The 19,699-nt window shown below is 39.7% G+C and overlaps 1 protein-coding gene and 1 long non-coding RNA gene across 8 annotated transcripts in view; one reads left to right on the plus strand and one right to left on the minus strand.

The window, feature by feature from the left end:
* LOC142604982 (uncharacterized) overlaps positions 1 to 12,772 on the minus strand; it is a 43,970-nt gene extending 31,198 nt beyond the window's left edge. The window contains exon 1 of the long non-coding RNA XR_012838811.1: positions 12,682 to 12,772. This is a non-coding gene — a long non-coding RNA (uncharacterized LOC142604982). The remainder of the gene's footprint in view (positions 1 to 12,681) is intronic.
* MAGI2 (membrane associated guanylate kinase, WW and PDZ domain containing 2) overlaps positions 1 to 19,699 on the plus strand; it is a 770,610-nt gene that overhangs the window by 695,070 nt on the left and 55,841 nt on the right. For 2 of the 7 annotated variants that reach the window (XM_075774424.1, XM_075774880.1), the window contains exons 13-17: positions 196 to 237; positions 5,725 to 5,816; positions 11,581 to 11,773; positions 12,775 to 12,861; positions 14,894 to 15,142. In XM_075774424.1, coding sequence (XP_075630539.1) covers positions 196 to 237; positions 5,725 to 5,816; positions 11,581 to 11,773; positions 12,775 to 12,861; positions 14,894 to 15,142 — 663 coding nt within the window. The remainder of the gene's footprint in view (positions 1 to 195; positions 238 to 5,724; positions 5,817 to 11,580; positions 11,774 to 12,774; positions 12,862 to 14,893; positions 15,143 to 19,699) is intronic. The other 5 variants (XM_075774500.1, XM_075774589.1, XM_075774746.1 and 2 more) reach the window with 3 other exon arrangements.

Consider the following 19,699-nt stretch of genomic DNA (forward strand, 5'->3'; position numbering starts at 1 on the left):
GGGAAGTCTATATCTAGTAGGCATACGTACGTACATGTACCACCTAGGAAGTCAGGAAGGAGGGGAGGAGAAAAAAAAACTGCAATAAAAAGTAGAAATTGCACTTCAATAATTCAAAACACAGCAGAGAAATTGATGCTGCATCTTTAAATTGAGAAATGTATTTCATCTTTAATTCCCCATTTTCCTATTCAGAACAAGTGCTGCCCAGGACTGGTTTTCGAGTGGATTCCTCTGGCAAGTATTCTTCAGCCTTCATTGTTCCGTAAACTAATTGTCCTTCATTTTATGTTGTAGTTATTCTTCTTTCTTTAATCATTTCTCTAGATAATGGCCAATCATTACTGCCCAGTCACCTTTTTTTTTTTTTTTTTTTTTATGAGCTTTGTGGGGTTATAGAATGCTAACTCTAAATCTTTTTATAACAGATTTGCATTTTGAGCAAGGAAAAGTATTTCTTTTTCCTCAACCAGTCTTTGCATATGTTTTATGATGTTTTACGTGTGCTTTCATACATTGGTGTTCACTCTGTAACATAAAAATGTATCTCTGTAGCTCATGCCCAAACCTAAGCTTAAGGTATATTTTGTGTAAAACTGAAATTAATTCTATCTATCTTCATTTGTAAAAGAGCACAACTGATGTATTATACAGCCCCACCCATTCCTTGCTCCCATCCATACATCTTATTCTGTAAAAACCTAAAATCAAAACCTTTCAAAAATAGAAGCTTTTGCAGGTGTTTGAATGAACATTGGTCTTGTACAGTAGCAATGGACTTGTTTAAAAACCAGCAATACTTGATTTCCTGATGTGATCATGTAAAGTGAACAGTTAAAAAGGCATCTCCTACAAAAAAGACTATTTTAACAATCCCATTAAAGTCTTTCCCAGTCTTACACAGGGTGGACAGAGATCCTAAATTCAGTATGATATTGGGCTGGTTTAGCATACCCCAGTAAAGTTTATATATTGAATAACTCTGTTAGCACACCAATACTTCAATTCTTTTATTATTTTTTTTTCTGCTTTGCTGATTTTTATACTGAAGTCTTTATTTACCAGCTTTTCCTTTCTATAAATATCAAGAGGAAATATGTATGTTTTTTTAAAAGCTAGTCATGTTGGAGACCAGCAGACCCAGGACTGTTTTCAAGCTTTCCACATCTTTACAGAGCATCTGAAACTCTGATAAAAAGTTATTGTAGGTTTGTGTCAATCACAATTCACAATTCAGAGTAATGATTTATATGGAACAAAAATCTTCACCATCTTCAGCAAAAGTCCAAATTAATTTTTATTTTTAGCAGGAAAGTTGAGTACACTCAGAAAGATTATAAAAATATTACAACAAAGGTCTTCATCCTTGTTTTAATTGCAATATAGAAAAGATTTAATAAAAAAAAAATCCATCTCAAAATTTACAGCACCATCCAAAATACCAAGTTTATCACCATAAAAATCACATAGCACTTGTGCAACTTGACTCCTACAGAAAATGAATTAATTATCTTCAGGGATATATTTTTCTCTACGTACTTTTAAGAAACAATTGCATGTACACTTATCAATGTGTAATTCACCTAGGAATTCAAATGAATACAGTACGGAAACGTAGCTGAGAGTGGATAATCACATCTTCACCTATGAGATCTCACTATTGTTCAGTAACAATCTATGCCGGTGCATTTACATTTAAAGCAAATTCCCCATCGTCCAGGAACCAGAAAGCAGAATTTCCCAGTGCTCTTTACCACCCTCACTGTGCAGCAATGATCAGATCCCAGCTTGTCCAATACCGTTCTCAAATTCATGGGGGAGCCAGCCAGTTTTATAACCTAGCAAAGTGAATTGGGTTTTTTTCTCTTCTAGGCCAAATGATCAGTTAAGAAAGTTTTCCTTTACAGAAAAAGAAGAAACACAATGCTATAACTGTACAAAAGACAATGAAGTTACTAGCAGGCAAATCTGAAGTTCTTTTTCTGATACAAATGTGCAGAGAGGCAAGGGAGAACATGGAGCATTGTCATTCTTGCACAGGATACTCATATTATATGATCAGAAATATTGACTTTAAGCTGAAAGTCTCCTTTCCATGAAACTGGTAGGAGGGAGATGGGACATTCAGGTGTATTAAGTTGACTGGAAGGAAAAGCAAACTAATTCAGTCTTAGCTTGAGTCTTGTGTCTACAAACCTAGTCATTTCTTCTTATTTGGCATGAACCACAAGGTGCTAATCAAGCTTACAAAAAGAAAAAAAGATGTATTTTCCATAATGAAGTGATATTAACCACCATTTTGCAGTGTATATTTTAAGGCACAGGAGCATCATTTTTCTGCAAGTATAGGTAATTTTCTTTGTATGATTAACTGAAAATCTGCTCCAGCAAGAAAAGGCAAAATTTAGTTTATCTAAAAATCCTTGGTGAGGAAAAAAAAAAAGTACCGGAATCCAAGAGAAGCAAGCACTGAAGGAATATCAGATGAAATGTAGTCACTTATCTGGAGAAGAGTATTTGATCAATGTACATTCAGGAATATTGAACCTGCTTGTTTAAAATAGCGGCTTTTAGTAAATCTGCCAAACATGAGCTCCTGTTGTAAAAACACATAACAGTGAACAACTTACCCGTCTTTAAGAAACAGGAATAAAGGGATTTCAGCAGCAGCAAGACTTTAGAACGTATTTTTGATTAAAAACTAACTGCCAATATAGAGATAAACTGAGACCTAACGCAAAAGGCGTTTACCAAAAGTTGGGTGTGGCAGTACCCTGGTAACTGATTTTTTGCACCAAACCAGCGATGCATGTTTAATCAATCTAGACTTCAACTAGGCATTTTACAAAACACCAGCTATAATTAGAGCACTTCCATATTAGTCTGGAGAAGACAGTGTTTAGCACAAAATGTAAAGGGGAATGCTTAGAAAGTGGATAGGTGATTATACTAAAAGAACAGTTTCTGGACTGAAGGGATAATATCAATGGAGAGCCTTGCAATAAGCCTTCTGTGTTATTTTCGTTAATGACCCAAGCACAAAAACTAAGGGTGGAAATCAGGTTCACATTCGGACACGAAACTTCAGATGTCTATGCTGTAGTTGTCTCTAGACCGATGGAGACCTGGTCAGTGTGCAGCCAGCGGAGTCATATCATACCAAGCATGAAAGCTGAAACAACCAGCAACAACAGTGGAGGAAACGCTCTTACGTATACTAGTCAGTCACTGGAGAGAGTATGATATTACTGTGAAAAAGTAAGTAAAATCATAGGGTGCTGAAATGCTGAAAGAGGCAGGTGACCTAGTGACAAAGGCCACAAACAGGCTTGGGCACCCAGTGTCACCTACATCGGTAAGGTCTGCGTGCTGTTTGCTTGCAGAGGCTTGCAGTAACAGGGAACTGGACCAGATGACCCAGGGATTCTTTCCAGTTCAACGTTTCGTTTGCTTGGTGGGACAAAGAACATAATTTTTTAAAAGCAGTTTTCCGTGACCTGGTAAGAGTTGGCAGAGAATGGACTCTACCAGCTTTGAGCTCTTTGGGAGGAAGGCTCTCCTGAGCAAGCATGATGGAATAGTCAGTTGATGCAAGGGCTTCCAAACTGTGTTGGAGCTCATAGAAAAGTATGCCCATATATACCGGTTTTAGCCTAAATCTTTCCACGGTTGATCAGGCTTACCTATTCCATTCTAAGTGAGTAGAAAAACAGCTTCTTCTTAAAAAAATAATACCTCTTATTTTGGAGTCTGGTGCCAACATTGGTTCGGATCAGCTTTGTAACTGTATGTGTTTAAGTGAAACTTTCATCTCAGTGTGCCAGAGCATGTATTCTTCACACCCTGATATTCTTGTACTTTCTTAATGTGTTCCCCACTGTGCATATTCCTTCATGTGTGCACAAATAAAGGTAGCGCTTGGTTTGTGACAGACTGCTGGAAACAGCGCCTTTGACTGTTAGACCTGGGCTGTAAATGGTGATCCCACTGTGTCTATCCACAAAGCCCTCTCCCTAGGATTGAGCCCCATCCTTCTTACACTTAGGCACAGCAAATCAGGTACAGATAAGGTATCGCTTTTATCTTAAAATCCCTTTGCTTCTCACAACTTTAAAACAACATTTGCACTGAGTTAACATACTGTACATACACAAACTTCATTCGGTTTTTTTATTCACCGTTGAGACATTTATCAAATAAATTGAAAAAATCAGGATAATAAGCTGTTAGGATCTGTTTGTATTTGTGTTCTATATACATGAGAAACAAGTTGGTAGGGAGAGGTAATACTTTGATTTTTACCAAGTGAAACATCTGTGATTCGGTCTCAATCATACCTATATACATTGCTGAAACAATGCACTGTGCTGCTGTCTACGGAGGATTTTTATTACACAGTCATAGCATAGAGCCACTGCATCTAGTTCTGTGTTTCTGCCTTTACAAGACCTGACTAAAACTGAATTGGCTTTAATCCCAGACTAACCTCTGCAGTTTGTGAGGTGTCCACGGATGGCTCTGGGGAGGGAGCTGTAAATGAGAGCCTCTGAAGTACCGTGTTTCAGCCATCTGCAGTCCCTCCCCTCCTGAGAAAACAAGGCACAACTGGAGACACTATGATCAGTTTGCTGAAATAAACCTACTCATCCCTTTTTGTCTTTGGGGTTGGCAACAAGCTGACACTGGCCAAAAGCCGTCACGATTTATCGACCGGAGTGCAATTTGTACAAAAGACCATTCCTGTTAATCACTGTCCTGCTTTAGGTGATGAGCCTACAGCATCTCTGAACATGCAACAGTCAAAATAGACAACTTCTTAGTCCTCTAAGACTTAGGGTTTCACTTCATATTATTTGAAATTTTATTCAAAATTTCTCTTTTGTATTTTGAGGGCATCAAGACCCAAATCAATAGGCTCTTTCAAATGAAGCTAAAGACACTTTTATAAGAAATTGACTTTTAAAAAAACACTGTGTTCTTGAACTGATATATTCTGGGGCAGAATATATGTTTACTGACAAGTTACACAGGCATATGGAAGCACAATATTAGTGATTCATAAAGCTGTTGAGACTTTAATTGAGTAGCATTAAGGAGTTCAAGTTAATGATGTTAGCTTTCAATTTAAACCCTAAGACTCAGGCTTATAATGATAGCTTTCATCACAACTCTTTACTGAGGGTATTACCTGAAAGTGGAGTACTTAAAAACTACATTACATAAAAAGACATACTGCTTTATATCTGTATGTGGAACTAAAAGGGCCTGTAATGATTGTTCATCTATTGTAAGTTGGACTGCTAATTTCTCTATTTATCTTTATCTCCCATTTCAATTTATTCTCTTTAGGCTTTAATGAACTGCAAGGAAAACACAAATTAAATGCCAGATGTGGATGAACAGCAATATATAATGCAGTCACTTGTAGGAAGAAGGCACCTTTGTAACCTCTATTTTGGACAGACTTTTCCAGTACTGTTCTCCTGCAAATGTGTTCTAGCTTGGTTTACTGTATTCTACTGAACATAATCATCCTCCAAGATACCTACATTTTCAAGTCTCCTCCTTGTCTGTCTACAACACATTGTGTCCCATTTGTTTCCACCAGCACTAACCAGGATGCCATTAGTCATGTGCAATGAACACGAGGTGGGAGGGAAGATGGTGCAAATTCTCAAGACAAAGCCAAAATGCTTTGCTCAGTGCAATTTCCCTTTAAACCAGGTCCCGATTACAAGGAGCTGGATGTTCACCTTCGGAGAATGGAGTCTGGATTTGGCTTCAGGATCCTGGGAGGAGATGAGCCTGGACAGCCTGTGAGTTATTTCTTCCTGACTTTCCTTTTTATAACTCTAACATCTGTGTAAAGGTCAGAAAAATGCTACTACATAGCTCAACCCAAATGAACACCATGTTAAGGCTGTAAGTAAAATGGCTTTTTCTTTCATCCATAGAAAAAGTCAGGCCTCTCAGGCTGTCTGCATCTAAAGGATGTCATAATAAATTGTTAGAATCAGAAGGAATTAAGTTAGAATTGGTGCATCACTCAGCCCTTTACTGCAGAGTGTGTGCAGGCATCTTTTAATCCTGACTTTCCAAAACTGAGTTTAAGCAGAATATTTTTAAAAATCAGATTATGTAAGACCATGCATAACTGTTTTCACTGTAGACAGACTATATATATGCATAAGGTTAAAAGATACTGTTGACAACGCAGTTTATTTCCAGAAATACATAAGGCCCCACCAGGGATCAGTAGTCCATGTTCCAGGTTAAATGGCAACATCATGTGATGCATCAGGCATAAAAATGGTAGCTTGATACCATTAGAAGGGAGACATTCCTGTAACCAAAGAACACATAACAAAACCACCACAGATTCATTGCAGGTGAAATAAAATATAAGATAAAGCAAATATACACAATTTTTAAAAGAAATTTGTAGATGTTTTTGTACCTTAGTGATATACATAAATGCTATAATTTTGAGAGAACAGGCAGAATTAGTACTCCTTCAGAATAATTTTGCTGATGTAACTATGGTTTGTCAGCGAGGACTGATCCCAAGTTGATAACAATAACATTTATTATCACAATCTTATGCATAGTCTGAGTCCTATGTTACCACATTTCTGAGATAATATATAGCTAGTTGATAGATTTATATATTCCATACTCAAATTCATACAGAATAATATAGTTGTCATTCAAGTATTAACATTAACCAACACATGGCTCTGAGAAACAAAAAAGCTCCTCTATTTTAAAATTGTCAACATCTGTCGAAGTACTGATAAATATTAATAGTTTAGTGATGCCTCCTGTCAAAAGAAACAAAAAAAGGTGCTTCAAGTGCTGTTTGAAATGCAGAGACCCTATTTTAGAATAAGTGTTTTGGAATGGATTTTCAAAGCTAAATAAGGTGTAGATGTACAGAAGGACTTTAAAACAACACTGTTTCATCATCCACATTTGCAGTGTGGCTGAAGCCCCCCAAATTTCTTCCACAGAGCATGTGCCAGAGCACATAAAACAAGGCTACCGAGCCACCATCTTCACATTCTCCACCTAAGCATTTTTCTTGTATTTTCTGGATGGCCCAGCCAGTATGGGTTCTCAAAGCTCAGCTACCAGGTGAAGCCAAAAAGGAAATCTCTTAGGAGCTAGAGGAAATGTCCCGTTTTATCATTTTATCCTGCAAAGAATTGGCACTAATGGAAGATTTGAAATTTCCCTCTACCTGCTTCAGACAATAGTGTCTGGTGGCATTTCCCACTTCCGGGAAAGTGTCCCTGGCTACAAGTCTGCTCAGTGTTCTGGGAAAGTTTCTCTTGGTCTGTCCTTTAGTGCTTTTTTCATTAAAAATGGCTAATTAAGTAGTCACAGACTGAGTGCCTGACTGGCTCTGCAGTTTGGAAGTTTTACGACATTGTCATGGGAAAAAGTGCAGCTCAAATGCCTCTAAAAGATGATATTTTTATATAAAATGTAGTTTTTTCAACCTAAAGGACTGCAAGAAAACTGGTTTAGATTATCTAATATTCTGACGGTTAAGAATGTATGCTGAAGTGGTGGAAGACCTGAATTGATATCTCTGCTCAACAATCCAGTAGAGCAGGAGTTTGGAAACGAGACCTTTGCTTCCCAGCTTCATGCATTATGCACTGAACTGCTCCCGAGGAAGCAGCTCTTTCTAGGTTCTTTTCAGCAAAGGACTGACCTGGCTTTACTGCCCAAACTCAAAGAGTCATAGCTGGATACCAAGTGCAGAGATAAGCACCTTGCTATTTTTGGAGAGCAGGATGAAAAATGCTGCCTTCTGTGAACCACCTTCTAAGACGCTTCACTGTCCTACCAAACAATTGCTCTCAGCCTGCACTTAGCCTCGAGGTTGCTATCTCTATTTCAGGGCTTGCAAATACAAAAGCATTTTTCCCCCAGATGTATCAATCTAACAGGCTTTATGTCTCCCCACAAACCGTGTCTCAAAGTCCTCAGGAATTAATAAGATCCTCGCTTGCGGCTGAGGATCCTACGAGGCAAAAAGGCATCTCCTTAGAGATAGATGTTGCAGTGCTGAACTTCTTAGTTCTCACTCCTTCTTTGTTGGCCATCTACTTGTTTTCACTGCTTAAAAATCATCACTAATAAAGGCAACAGATGTACTCCACTTTTTTTAGTTTCCATCTATTTTGTATTCAAAATACAAGACTTCTTAGTTCTGTTTTCTCTCCTCCACTGCTCCCCTGCTCTCTCATGCACAGCCCACCTGCAGCCTCCCACTCCTTTCACCTCCAGAAAAGGAGAGGCAGCTTCTGCCTGTCCTCCAAACCCCTGCATTTCCTGTGAAACAAGAGCTGAGACGCTTTGAAATGTTTGTTTCAGCTCTCCTGCTGTGCAGTCAGGTAACAGAGAACAAAAGGAAGCTTTCATTGCCTTTTGTCTTTGTGGTTTGGTTTCTAAAAAGGAATATGGATTCTTCAGCATAAGGCAATAAGTTTTTCAAAGAAGCAGAATACACATAAAGTTTTTTTAGAAGGATAATACGAGCACCATAGAGCAACTGTAGCTTAGTTTCCTTCTGGTTATATTAGCTCCCTGGCACCTTAGAAGGAGAAAGTGCTGCTGGACTACTCCACTTTGCATACTTGTAAGCATAAAGATGCTTTCCAAAGGAAAGACTTAAGTTCATTGAGAAATTTCAGATATCAAGACTGTGGGTTGTGCCAGTTCCAATCACCTCTCAAATCTCATGAGGTCATACCACCACAGGTGTTTATCACAATTCCCAGTAACCTGAGGAGTGAGAGGTAATCTGACTTTATTACAGTGAACCATAATATTACAGAAAGGTTGCAAATATACATAAAATGGAACTTTACTGAAGTTGCAAATATCTGTCCCAAAGTAGAGAAGTATTATGGATACATTTGTGCAGCTCAAACTCAAAATCACAGGAACATATACATAATTATACTGAATTTCACCTTTTCAACACAGATTGACTGGAATTTTTCTCAAAAATGCCTGCAAGATGTATGTCTATATTCCTTTTATGATCAGTGCCAAGAAGCAGACATTTCTAAGACATAACAGATGTCCATATAGCAAAACATTAGGATAATGCAGACCAACACCTTAGGAGCTCCTATTTTTAGCAGTGATTAGACAGTTCATATAATTAGCTTGGATTTAGACATCATAGACACTTAAAATTAGGTGAGATGAATCACACCTTATATGTCTATTACTTAAATTTTACTGTGCCTGTGAAGCTACTGTGTTATATTCAGAGAAACTGAAACACAAAGTCAAATAATTACCAAGAATCACAAAGAAACTCAGTATCAAAACAGATTAACGTGTATGAGTTAATAGACCCAGGCTTCAATTTCAGATTATGCTCTGTCACAATTTTCCTAATTCCAGCATTTCTCATGTTTAATCTCAAGCAATAGGTGAAACTTTCCCTTTTCTCTGGTACAAACTCTTTATTGCTCACGTGTTGTCATCCTTTTCCTCACACATTCAAAGCAATCTCATGTCAGTATGAAACTGCATTACAAAGGCGATATAATCCTGATAAATATTTTTCCAATTCGTGTTTTGCTTGTAGAATTTATAACTATTATGGAAATTACTCAGCCATGAAATGAGAGCATATACTGGATAAGAAACAAGTTCAGACACAGAAAATGAAAAAGAAGGAAAATTAAGTTATTCTTGCTATTAACTATACCAAATAACAGATAGGGTGGCCATCATCTTGACGAACACACCTACCTGTAGTGTTTAAAGTAGGACTCTGCTAGGAGTCAGTTCCACCACTGAGATTAGTAACACAATCCCATTCCACTGTGGACATGTGAAGTATCAGCAATAATTATTTAATTAGTCAAAACTAGAAAGAGTTTTTGCACTTTTCTGTAGATAATGATCACCTGCTATGCTGTGAGCTGCATTTGTGTTTCTCCAAAGGTTAAAGATGAACAAATTGTTCAATACTTTGGCAGCCAATTATAAAGAAACTGCAAATGCTCAATAAAACCAAAGGAGGAAGACAGTCCCTAGAATCTTCCAAGGTGCAGAAAGTTATCACCCATCTCTTCCCAAGATAACTAGGAAAAAATTCTTACTCATATTAAATGCCCAAATGTAAAAGTTCTGAGAATACTTTGTGGAGATGTAGCTAAACGTAGCTTTGGACAGCTTTTTTCCTGTCCAGTAAAGGAGCATAAATACATATTTCATAGTTGGATTTTGCACAAAGTATTTTCCAAAGCTTTGAGGTATGTTCTTTCACTGTTTGAAGAACAGAATGGAGAACGTGAAAGAGTGTCTCTGGCAACTCAGCCTGGCACTGCTTAACAGGATCCCAGGAACACCAGGAAGCAGGAAAATGCCGCATCATGTTCTCTCTTTGCTAAGTTTTGAAAGGAAAAGTGAGCCAAAGGGAGGCTAGAAACTGGAGAAAATTCTCCAGGCTCCACATGGGGTTTCATTTAAACACTCTGCTGGGACACTTACAACGCTGCAGCTGAGACCACAAAAAAAAAAAAAAACGCAAGACCTCCTGCATGACTACCACATCCAGCCTTTGCAGTTCATCATGAAAAGAAATACTTGATAGCTTTCGTCTTTTATTATTTAGAGCGGATTGTCACACGGCATGTCATATTCATCATTCTGTGCTCACTCTCACACTGAACAAGAGAGAGGAAAATCTGGAACATGCTCTGTGAATGCTTTAATATTCTTTCAAAGAAAGCAGGTTTTGTTTGAATCAATCTCAACTGTTCTACCAGCTATTCCGCAGGGAAAATATACATGTCTTCTTCTAATAAATTATGTGAATTTATGTGCATAGAAGGTGGAGAAAGTCATTAAAAGGTTTTGAACAGATTTTTTACTAGTTTCTATGTCCCATACAAATTACATTTAAATGTCGATTTGGGAAAACAACATCTGCCCAGAGTAAGCTCACATTTTTCCTCTTTTTCCATTTTGTTAATCAACCACTACCTGAGCAATTATTCATTATGAGCAACAACACTTGATATAGCACTTCTTTTCCCCTAAAGAGTCCCAGAGCAAACTCCGTGTAGTGGGGTCACTTCCAGTACTGACATCAAATGTATTACTCCAGGTGCTTAAATCACACAACAGTGAGGAACCTTCAATAAGAAATACACAGACTGACTAATTCTAAGTCAAAAGGAGCCTTACATGGAATTAATCTGTTTAGATCTTCTGCATTATGTAGTCTATATAAACTCAACACTCCTTATAGGCAAATTGTCTTGATTTGAAGATATCAGGTAGATCATCCTTAAATCAAGATTCTCAGGTGTACCACTCCTACGCAGGTAGGAAGCATCTTACCTTCTTACCAAAGGCAAGGAAGCATCTTCAGTCGTATTCACAGAGGAGGAGCACAGCTTTCAGACACACACAGATCTCTTCACCTGCACTGAATCGCTACCTTAATTTCAACAGAAAGGGAAAATCACTACAACATTCATAGCACTAAACTGGAGAGTCAATGTATACATGACATGATTTTGTATCTTTGCTGCCTAGATTCTCATTGGAGCAGTAATTGCCATGGGGTCAGCAGACCGAGATGGTCGTCTCCATCCTGGTGATGAGCTCGTGTATGTAGATGGGATTCCAGTGGCCGGCAAAACCCACCGATACGTGATTGATCTTATGCATAACGCTGCCCGAAATGGGCAAGTGAATCTTACTGTGAGGAGAAAGGTGCTACCCACGGGTAAGTGAAGGCCAGGAAAGGTGAAAGGAAAAACAAAGCTCAATGCTGATAGCACAGGCAGGTGCTGGTTTAAAAAAAAATAGAGAAAATTAAAGTCACAGTGAATGTTTGTGTCATTTTGAAGACAGAATAATTGTAAATATGCGTCCCTCGTTTCTGTGACAAAAACATTACAGCTGAGTGTTGTTTCCTTCGGAAGTGGAAACAATATTGGCAACCCCGGTGTGGTGATCATGAGTGTTCTGGCTTTGTTCCATGCTGTCTTGGTCTGTGCTGTCTCCTCTTGTCCACTTTTGGGAAAAAACGTTCACCTAAGTTAAAGCTATTAAAGCTGACCCTGTCAATAAGCAATCAGAGAAAGGCTCAAAGACTGTTAACTGTTTAAGGCAAGAACTCATTTCACTCCTGTATGTGTTAAAAGCCCATTTCTGGTCTCACTGATGCCACTTGGACTTTTTTCCCCCAACTGCAACACAAGCTGTCTGAAAACCTTCTGTATGGCACAAGCAGCTCCTAGGAACAGGGCCGGATCCTCCCTTCACACAGACACGATCCGAAAATAAACCTAAAACAATATGAAGAATCTGAAGTAAACTAAACATTTAGACTAGTTCCATCTCAATTATTGAAAAACAGTAGAACCTGGAAAAACGTGTGGCAGCATCTATTAAAGCTTTAATGGGAGAATCTGCTGTGGTTCCATTGCAACCTTTGCTTACACAAGGAAAGAAGTTTATCTAAGAGCATTTAAAACATTTGTGGTGAGTACACTTCACTGAGGCACCAGAAATGAGCAAAACCACGTTCCCAGCCTGTCCTGTCTTCTGCCTCCCCGTGCCCTAGATCCGCTGTCGTTGCCTGCGCCGTTCCCCTTCGCTCCCCTGCCAAAAAGCCGCCCTCCCACTCACCTTCGTCTTCGCAGTCCCCCTCCCACTGCGGCACCGCAGCTCCCTGCCAGCCGCACTCTCGCGGGACTGACTTTCTTCTGTTACTGACTCCAGAGTCCTCCAGCCAGAAAGGTCCCCCTCCGCCCGGCGCGACGCCCCCTCGCAGCTCCCCCAGCGCTAGGAAAATGGCCAATAACCAAGGTAATCCGCCGAGCGCTTGCGATTAGCACCTTTCCTGGGTCAGACGGCTGTACAGACCGCAGGCAAAATTAGCGAGAGGGTTAGCACGGAGTGGATGACAGACTTTGCTGCTGCTTGTTAAATATCAAATAAAAGGGTCTATTAGACACTCTGGTCTCCTGGCACAGAAGATGAAGCAAGCTGGTAAAACACCTGGAGTTATTCTTGGGCCTTGAGAGTGCCACAGTGGGGAGTAGAGTGTGTAACTCATTAATGTTTAAGCATTTCAGGAACTGAGCAGGATTTTAATTTGATATGTGTCGTGGTTTAACATAAGCTTTGTGGAAAAAATTTAAAAGGACTGATGCTGGGCATGACTGAAAAACGCAACTCGAGCACATCGGGCCACTTGATTTTGTGTGAATTTCTCACTGGCATGAATGTATACAGTAGAGGGGCTTTCCTTACCTGCCTGATAGCTGATGTACAAACCTTAGCCCTCACCTGGAATCACCGCTTTGCGCAGATACTTACCTTGATCTGGAACAGAAAATCACCATTCACAAGCTCTGGAAAACAATTTGATCAGGAAAATGTGGTATTCAGAACAATGCGGATTAAAGTGCAATTTTTTCACAGGCAGAAGCAAAATGTGTTTTTTCTGATGAGTATCTACTGCACAGCTGACAATTGAACAGCCATTTAAACTTTTCCCCCTTTATCTTTCTTTTCCTATACTTAATGGCATTCAGTTGCATTCATTTATGGCCAAGCCAGTTCTTGGTCATTCTGCAGGGTAAGACAATTTCCTTTCTATTGCAGCCGTACTGACATAAAGAGTATTCAGTTTTCTGAAACGTGACAGCCAGAAAATGAGATCTCTCTTGTCACTGACTATGGCATTTAATTGCAGATTTGGTTCAATAACTCTTGGAGATTTTCAATTCTAATGCAGGAGTATAATAATTGTTTGTTTTTCTTCCTCTTTATTTTCTCTAATCACTTTATTTCGTAGTTTCAGAAGGACTGTAAAGGACACACCTGACTGAGAAAACAACAGCTTGTCCTTGGATGATGTTTATTTTATTAATACATACACACTGAAGGTCTAATTTGCAAGCTCTCTTCCTAGGATGTATGTGTGTGTGCATAAGCTCTTCACATGTTCGGTAGAATTACTCTGCCACTCTCCTCACTCCGAACAGGAAACATATTACTTACATTCATCTGAAAGTTCTGCATTAAAACTGTCAATAAATACTGATTTGTGTAAACAACTTAGATCTGCGAGGAATATAAATCTTTTTTCCCATCTGGAAGTGTAACTTTACTGTTTTCAATTGCCAAAATACTTGTACTAGAAAAGTGTGTAATCCCACAGGATTTAACTTGTTCCCTGTTCTTATTACTGTAAAGCAATAGTGAAGTGTGGATGGACTCCATTTGCACTTCAGCCCTTTCCAACTTGCCATGCAAGAGCATCTTCAAAACCTTTAAATGAGTACTGCTGCTGTCATGACACCCACAGAAAAACTATTATTTGTGATTATTTTTCAATTGTGTAACTAACTGCTCTGTTCCATGAACGTCTTTTGAGCATGCTAATCAACTTGTAAGAAGAACATTATGCAGCTAATCCTAATTACTCTGTGTTAGCTGCCTGCTTAAATTCTTTTAATCCAAACATAAATAATTTTATATTGGATTAGACGGTCACATTTTCCTCTTGATGACAGATCAACCAGCAGACAAGGGAATAGCGCTTGCTAATGTTTTTGCAATCCAGATAGCCACTGTTTCTTACTTTCCTTTCCTCTCTTGTAGATAGCTTAGCAGTGAGCGTTCATGCTTGCTTTATCTGATTGCCCTTGAATGTTTTGCATAATTGTGTAGATTCCTGTCTCTCTGCATCTATTACAGCCCTTAGTTTAATACTTGCGGTAGTCTGGGCTATAGACAGTCAACTGTATTCATGTTGCATTAGCAAATGTAGTGTAAGTCACAGAGCCACTGAGCAAGTCAGACTGTAATACTGGGGTGATTTATGTTGTAGGAGAACCGTGCCCAGAGAATGGCAGAAGCCCAGGCTCGGTGTCTACGCACCACAGTTCTCCAAGAAGTGACTACGCTACTTATGCTAACAGCAATCACGCTGTCTCGAGTAGCAATGCTACACCCCCCGAGGGTTTCACTTCTCACAGCCTGCAGACCAGTGACGTCGTGATCCACCGCAAGGAGAACGAAGGCTTTGGCTTTGTTATCATCAGTTCCCTGAACAGGCCCGAATCTGGGTCCACAATAAGTAAGTAAACCACATTTTTCAGCTTACATTTTTTCAAGTGCACCCCAAATTAAAAAAATAAACAAACAAACAAACCCCACCCCCTGACATCTGCTAATTAATCACTGCAGAGATTAAAACTGAAAGGACTCTCAAAGTTGCTTCCAGGGGCACCATTTGTTTTTCTGTTGTGTCTTGGACAAAACGAAAGGTTATTCTGGCCTCTGAGGCTCTGTGCTTCACACACTCATTTGGCTGTCAGAGTACGACAGGATTCACCCACAAAGTAGATTTTCTCTGTTCCTATATTCCAAAGAGACACTCTGCAGGTAAACGGGTTTATGTGAATAAATGATTCCCCACATTCAATTTAATTACACTTTTTTTTTTTTTTTTAATCAAGATGAAGTTCAGGAACTTGAATTAAAAGCTGAGATCACAGCAAACCCCATGACAGCAGCTGTCCAGTTAGAGCCCTGTAGAAGCAACTGGCAAACAGAAAAACTGGTTAGACAGAGGTGCAGGGAGGTTGAGTTTAGCTGTCTGGACTACACGTAGTATAAAAGTTACAACTGAGTAAAGGGAGATAGTGAGTATGGTGGCAGGATCTGCCCTTAATGATTATAGCTCACTTTATGTCCAGAAAACTGATGTTTATTTGGGCTCAACTTTATTGCTTTAATATAGGCATCTGAAGTCATTTGAGATGTCCTAGGTACATCTAGGGAGAGGTCAGGCAGATGTGACGTAGGACCTACAGGAGACTCAAACCCGTTGGAAGTGGCAGCTGCGGGCACAGGGGCACCCTTGGGTGTTTCAAATGGCATTTAACCGACTGAGAGCCGAGCCCCTGGGAAGGAGGAACTATAAAAGGCTTTGAGAGACATCTATACCTCCCACCAAATCCACCTGAAAACGTAAATGCTAACCACTGCTGAAAAACCAAGACAAGCGAGAACATTTGTCATTTTGCAAGTTGCAGCCAAATGCAGTCCTTTCCCTGACTTCAAAACACATTTTGAAGGAACTGTTCTTCTACCCAAAACTGCTTCCTGAGGAAATAAAATAACAACTTTAACTTTTAGGGTCAACCTTCACTCTTCTAAATTCATAACAGAACAGCAACTAAGAGAGTACTGGGAAAGCCATATCCCACAATAGCAAATGATCTCAGAAAACTTCTTTGCAGTATTTCATGATCATGCAGTTATTGAAAGAGTTGCTTTTCATATTACCTCAGCTGAATTTTAAAATTCCATGATTGCCAGAATTAATATTGTAACAAAACCATGGATAATTAGCCTCTTGGGACTCTGAATTTTCACTTTATTAAATATAATAGCCAAATGGAAGTCCTTTGCAGAAGATCAGACAGGGAAAAAATACTCCATAGAGGACATTGGGATACATACATATTAATCAGTTAAGTCAGTCATGAATTTTTCAAGAAAATTATTTCACAGATAGGGTTTGTGGTTGGGGGAGATGGAGAGGGAAAGAGGAAAGGGAGAGAAAGAGAAAATGCCCAAGCAACCAAAAGTTCTGTGACTGGAGTATTCTGCTGAGGACAACAGACCCAGGTTCAAGATCCTGCTTTGCCTCCTACCCTCCGACACGTTCTTGTAGTACTTTTCTTTCTCCCCAAGCAGCTACATAGGTAGCCACTGTTGAACCTCAGCTGAACACCTCCAATAGTAAAGGAAAATGACAGTCTGCTGTGGAAGTGACAAGCGAATTTATTCAAATAATAACTGCATTGAATTTCAGTGATCCCAAAGAGCACCCAAATCCTAAGTTTAGAAGAACAGCAATGAACCAAAAAATTACATTTGCTGTAGACAGTGACAGAACAGAGAAGACCCTTTCTATGTGAATTCCATTCCAAAAATGTAGTAGAGAAAATATGATGAAAATGACATAATCTGTCATCAGTAATAAAAGCAGCCTAAAAATCATTGGTTATTTGTAGTTTAAGGGAGGTTAATTTTCTTTACTTAATGTTTATTTGGGTGAATTAATGTGGGTTATATTAAGAGGAGTATAGCCAGTAGATTGAGGGAAAATTATTATCCCCTTTTACTCAGCACTCATTAGGACCCATCTAGAAAACAACATCCAAATTTTGGGCTCTTCAATACAAGAAAGACAAGAAGTAGTTCAGCAACAGCCACTGACACCTCCTAAGGTCCCTTCCAGCTTGAATTAACCTAAAATCCTTTGATTAAAATGCACAATTGGGGGGTAGAAAGTGTACTAACAGCAGGAAAGTATCCACTAACTGGATGTAGGAGGTGTAATGTCCATCATATAGCTTACATCAATATAGAAAGATGGATCTGCACGGTCCCATGTCAAGCACCTCGGTATTCCCTCACTTCTCATAGCAGTAGTATGTTAATTTGGTGAAATATTGTACTACAGTTCCAGCGTTTCTGATTTCAGACCCAGTGCACTTGTTGCCAGCTCGTGCATCCCCACGTGACACAGAATGGTGCTGTGCGGACATACCCTAAACATATGCAGTTAAATGTTAATGTAGTAATTGCGAGGCAATGCTGAAAGAATCAAAATGGGCAAAATAGGTCAGAGGAGGGAATATCTTGTAGTGCCAGACACTACTAGGAATAGTATAACCTTAGAAGTCATCTCACTGGGAGCATCCTTAGGGCACATGAAGAAGAATTCCTTTGATTTAAGAATGTTTATTTTGATAACTCTATTCCCCTCCCTACTTTCTTGTAAAAGCAAAAGACTTGAGGACTTGGAAGTGTATGTATCATCATTGCTTTTACTCAAGAAGGCAATTAATCGTGCACTGAAAGTATTGTCCTTGTTCTTGAAATCACACTTTTGAACTATGTTTTACAATCCAACAAATTACAACAGCTCTTGCTCAGTACAGGAGCATGAACCTTGTGTCACTGGGCACTTGTGCTTCAAGCACTGTTAAAATTGAGGTAGTCATTCAAGCAGAGCTGCTACTACCCTCCGAGCTGCAGGTCCATGGGTTTGCTGCTTTGCAGTTGGCCCAAAGCTCAAGGGGTTACACAAAAGCTCACGCTCTGGGTGTTTGCCAGGAGAGTTGAAACCGGTTCTGGCTGTGAAGCTGTAGGACCACCCCATGAAGTCAGAGCAGTGCTCCAGCTGAGTCTCACATCCCTTTCCCACCCTCTCTGATGGAGCGCACACTGCGCCGCTCCCACGTAGCCTATCAGGAGTGCTTCATGCTCCCTCTGACCTGGAAAAGAGCCACGAAAGGCTCAGGAGCTCCTAGAATTGAGGAGGATGTTCTTGTTCCGAGGCTTAAGGTCCTGGTCAACTTTTTGCTCAACATGCTTTGCAAGGGGTTCATCATCACTATTGACTTACAGACCTGCCTTTGCCCTGCAGAAATTTTTAAATGCCAAGTGTATTTTTTTACCCTTGGTACAGGCACAGAATGAGGGCAGACTACAGCCATAATTAGGGAATAGACTATTTTTTCACATTTTGTGATAGGCAGCACTGTAGTAGTTGTTATTTAAATAAATTACTCTTAAGTAGTTAGGAGCCAGCCTTTAGATCTGGATGTAATTTTGACTTACTGGTACTTGCTTAAGCATCCAATTCTTGTGGTACATTTCTTTTCCTGTGTTCTATAATGGTAGAAATTTTGTCTCCCCTTTGTCAAAGCATTGCTTGGGATGTTCTCTGATCCGGCACAGGGGATTATCTTGCACCAAACTACAGTTCTGATGTGGGACGGATCAGGAGTGGAAAACGAGTGACAAGGATTGAATGAAGAGATTTCACAGGGCAAAGCAGGGGCGTAGACAAGGTCAGCCGTACTTCAAAATTATATCAGTAAAAGAAGATAAAGTGTATAAATAAAGCAATGTGTTTGAGTGGTACATCCAGGAGCAAGTTGTTTTGGCTAGCGCAGAACACAGACGATCTTAGATTGCTAAGAGATTAAAAAGATAATTCACCTGGCCAGGCCGCTGACCTGTTCCTAATAAAAGATTAACTTCCACCACCCCTAAAACATATTAGCATGCTTTCCTCCAGACCCCGTCCCAACACTAAAGGGTGCTTTTTCTTCTCCACACAGGCCACCTAAATTCGACCTTACTCTGTGCTTTCTTTTGCTATGCGGGCTACACACAGGTTATCAAAATTTTGTTATCTCCAGTAGTACTTCTTTAAAGGACTGTGTTGCATTCCCAGCTGAGTGCTTGGAAGTTACAAACTCTAGTTTTTCACTTGTAGTTTGGGGTGGATCTGGACTGCTTTAACCTCATGGCTCTGTGGAGACCTTCCCAGGCAAATGCCTTTGCCCCTCAAATTACAACCATCTTTTAGATGACCTGGTTTGGTGGCAGAGTTAAGTGGCTAAACTGAGCAAACTACAGCCTGGTTCTGAAGTCCTGTCCTGAGGAACACCTTCGTGCTTCCCCAGTAAAAATACTTGCAGCGCATGTGGTTCTGCGAGGATGGGCTTCTCCTGTGGCTGTCCTCTCCGAGTCCCCAGCGTCCTGCAGCAACGTGTGAGGCTATGGAGCTGCAGCTGTGCCCGAGGTGGCATTGCCTCACACGACA

This window comes from Balearica regulorum, chromosome 1, assembly GCF_011004875.1.
Source record: "Balearica regulorum gibbericeps isolate bBalReg1 chromosome 1, bBalReg1.pri, whole genome shotgun sequence".
Classification (NCBI taxonomy): Eukaryota; Metazoa; Chordata; class Aves; order Gruiformes; family Gruidae; genus Balearica; species Balearica regulorum.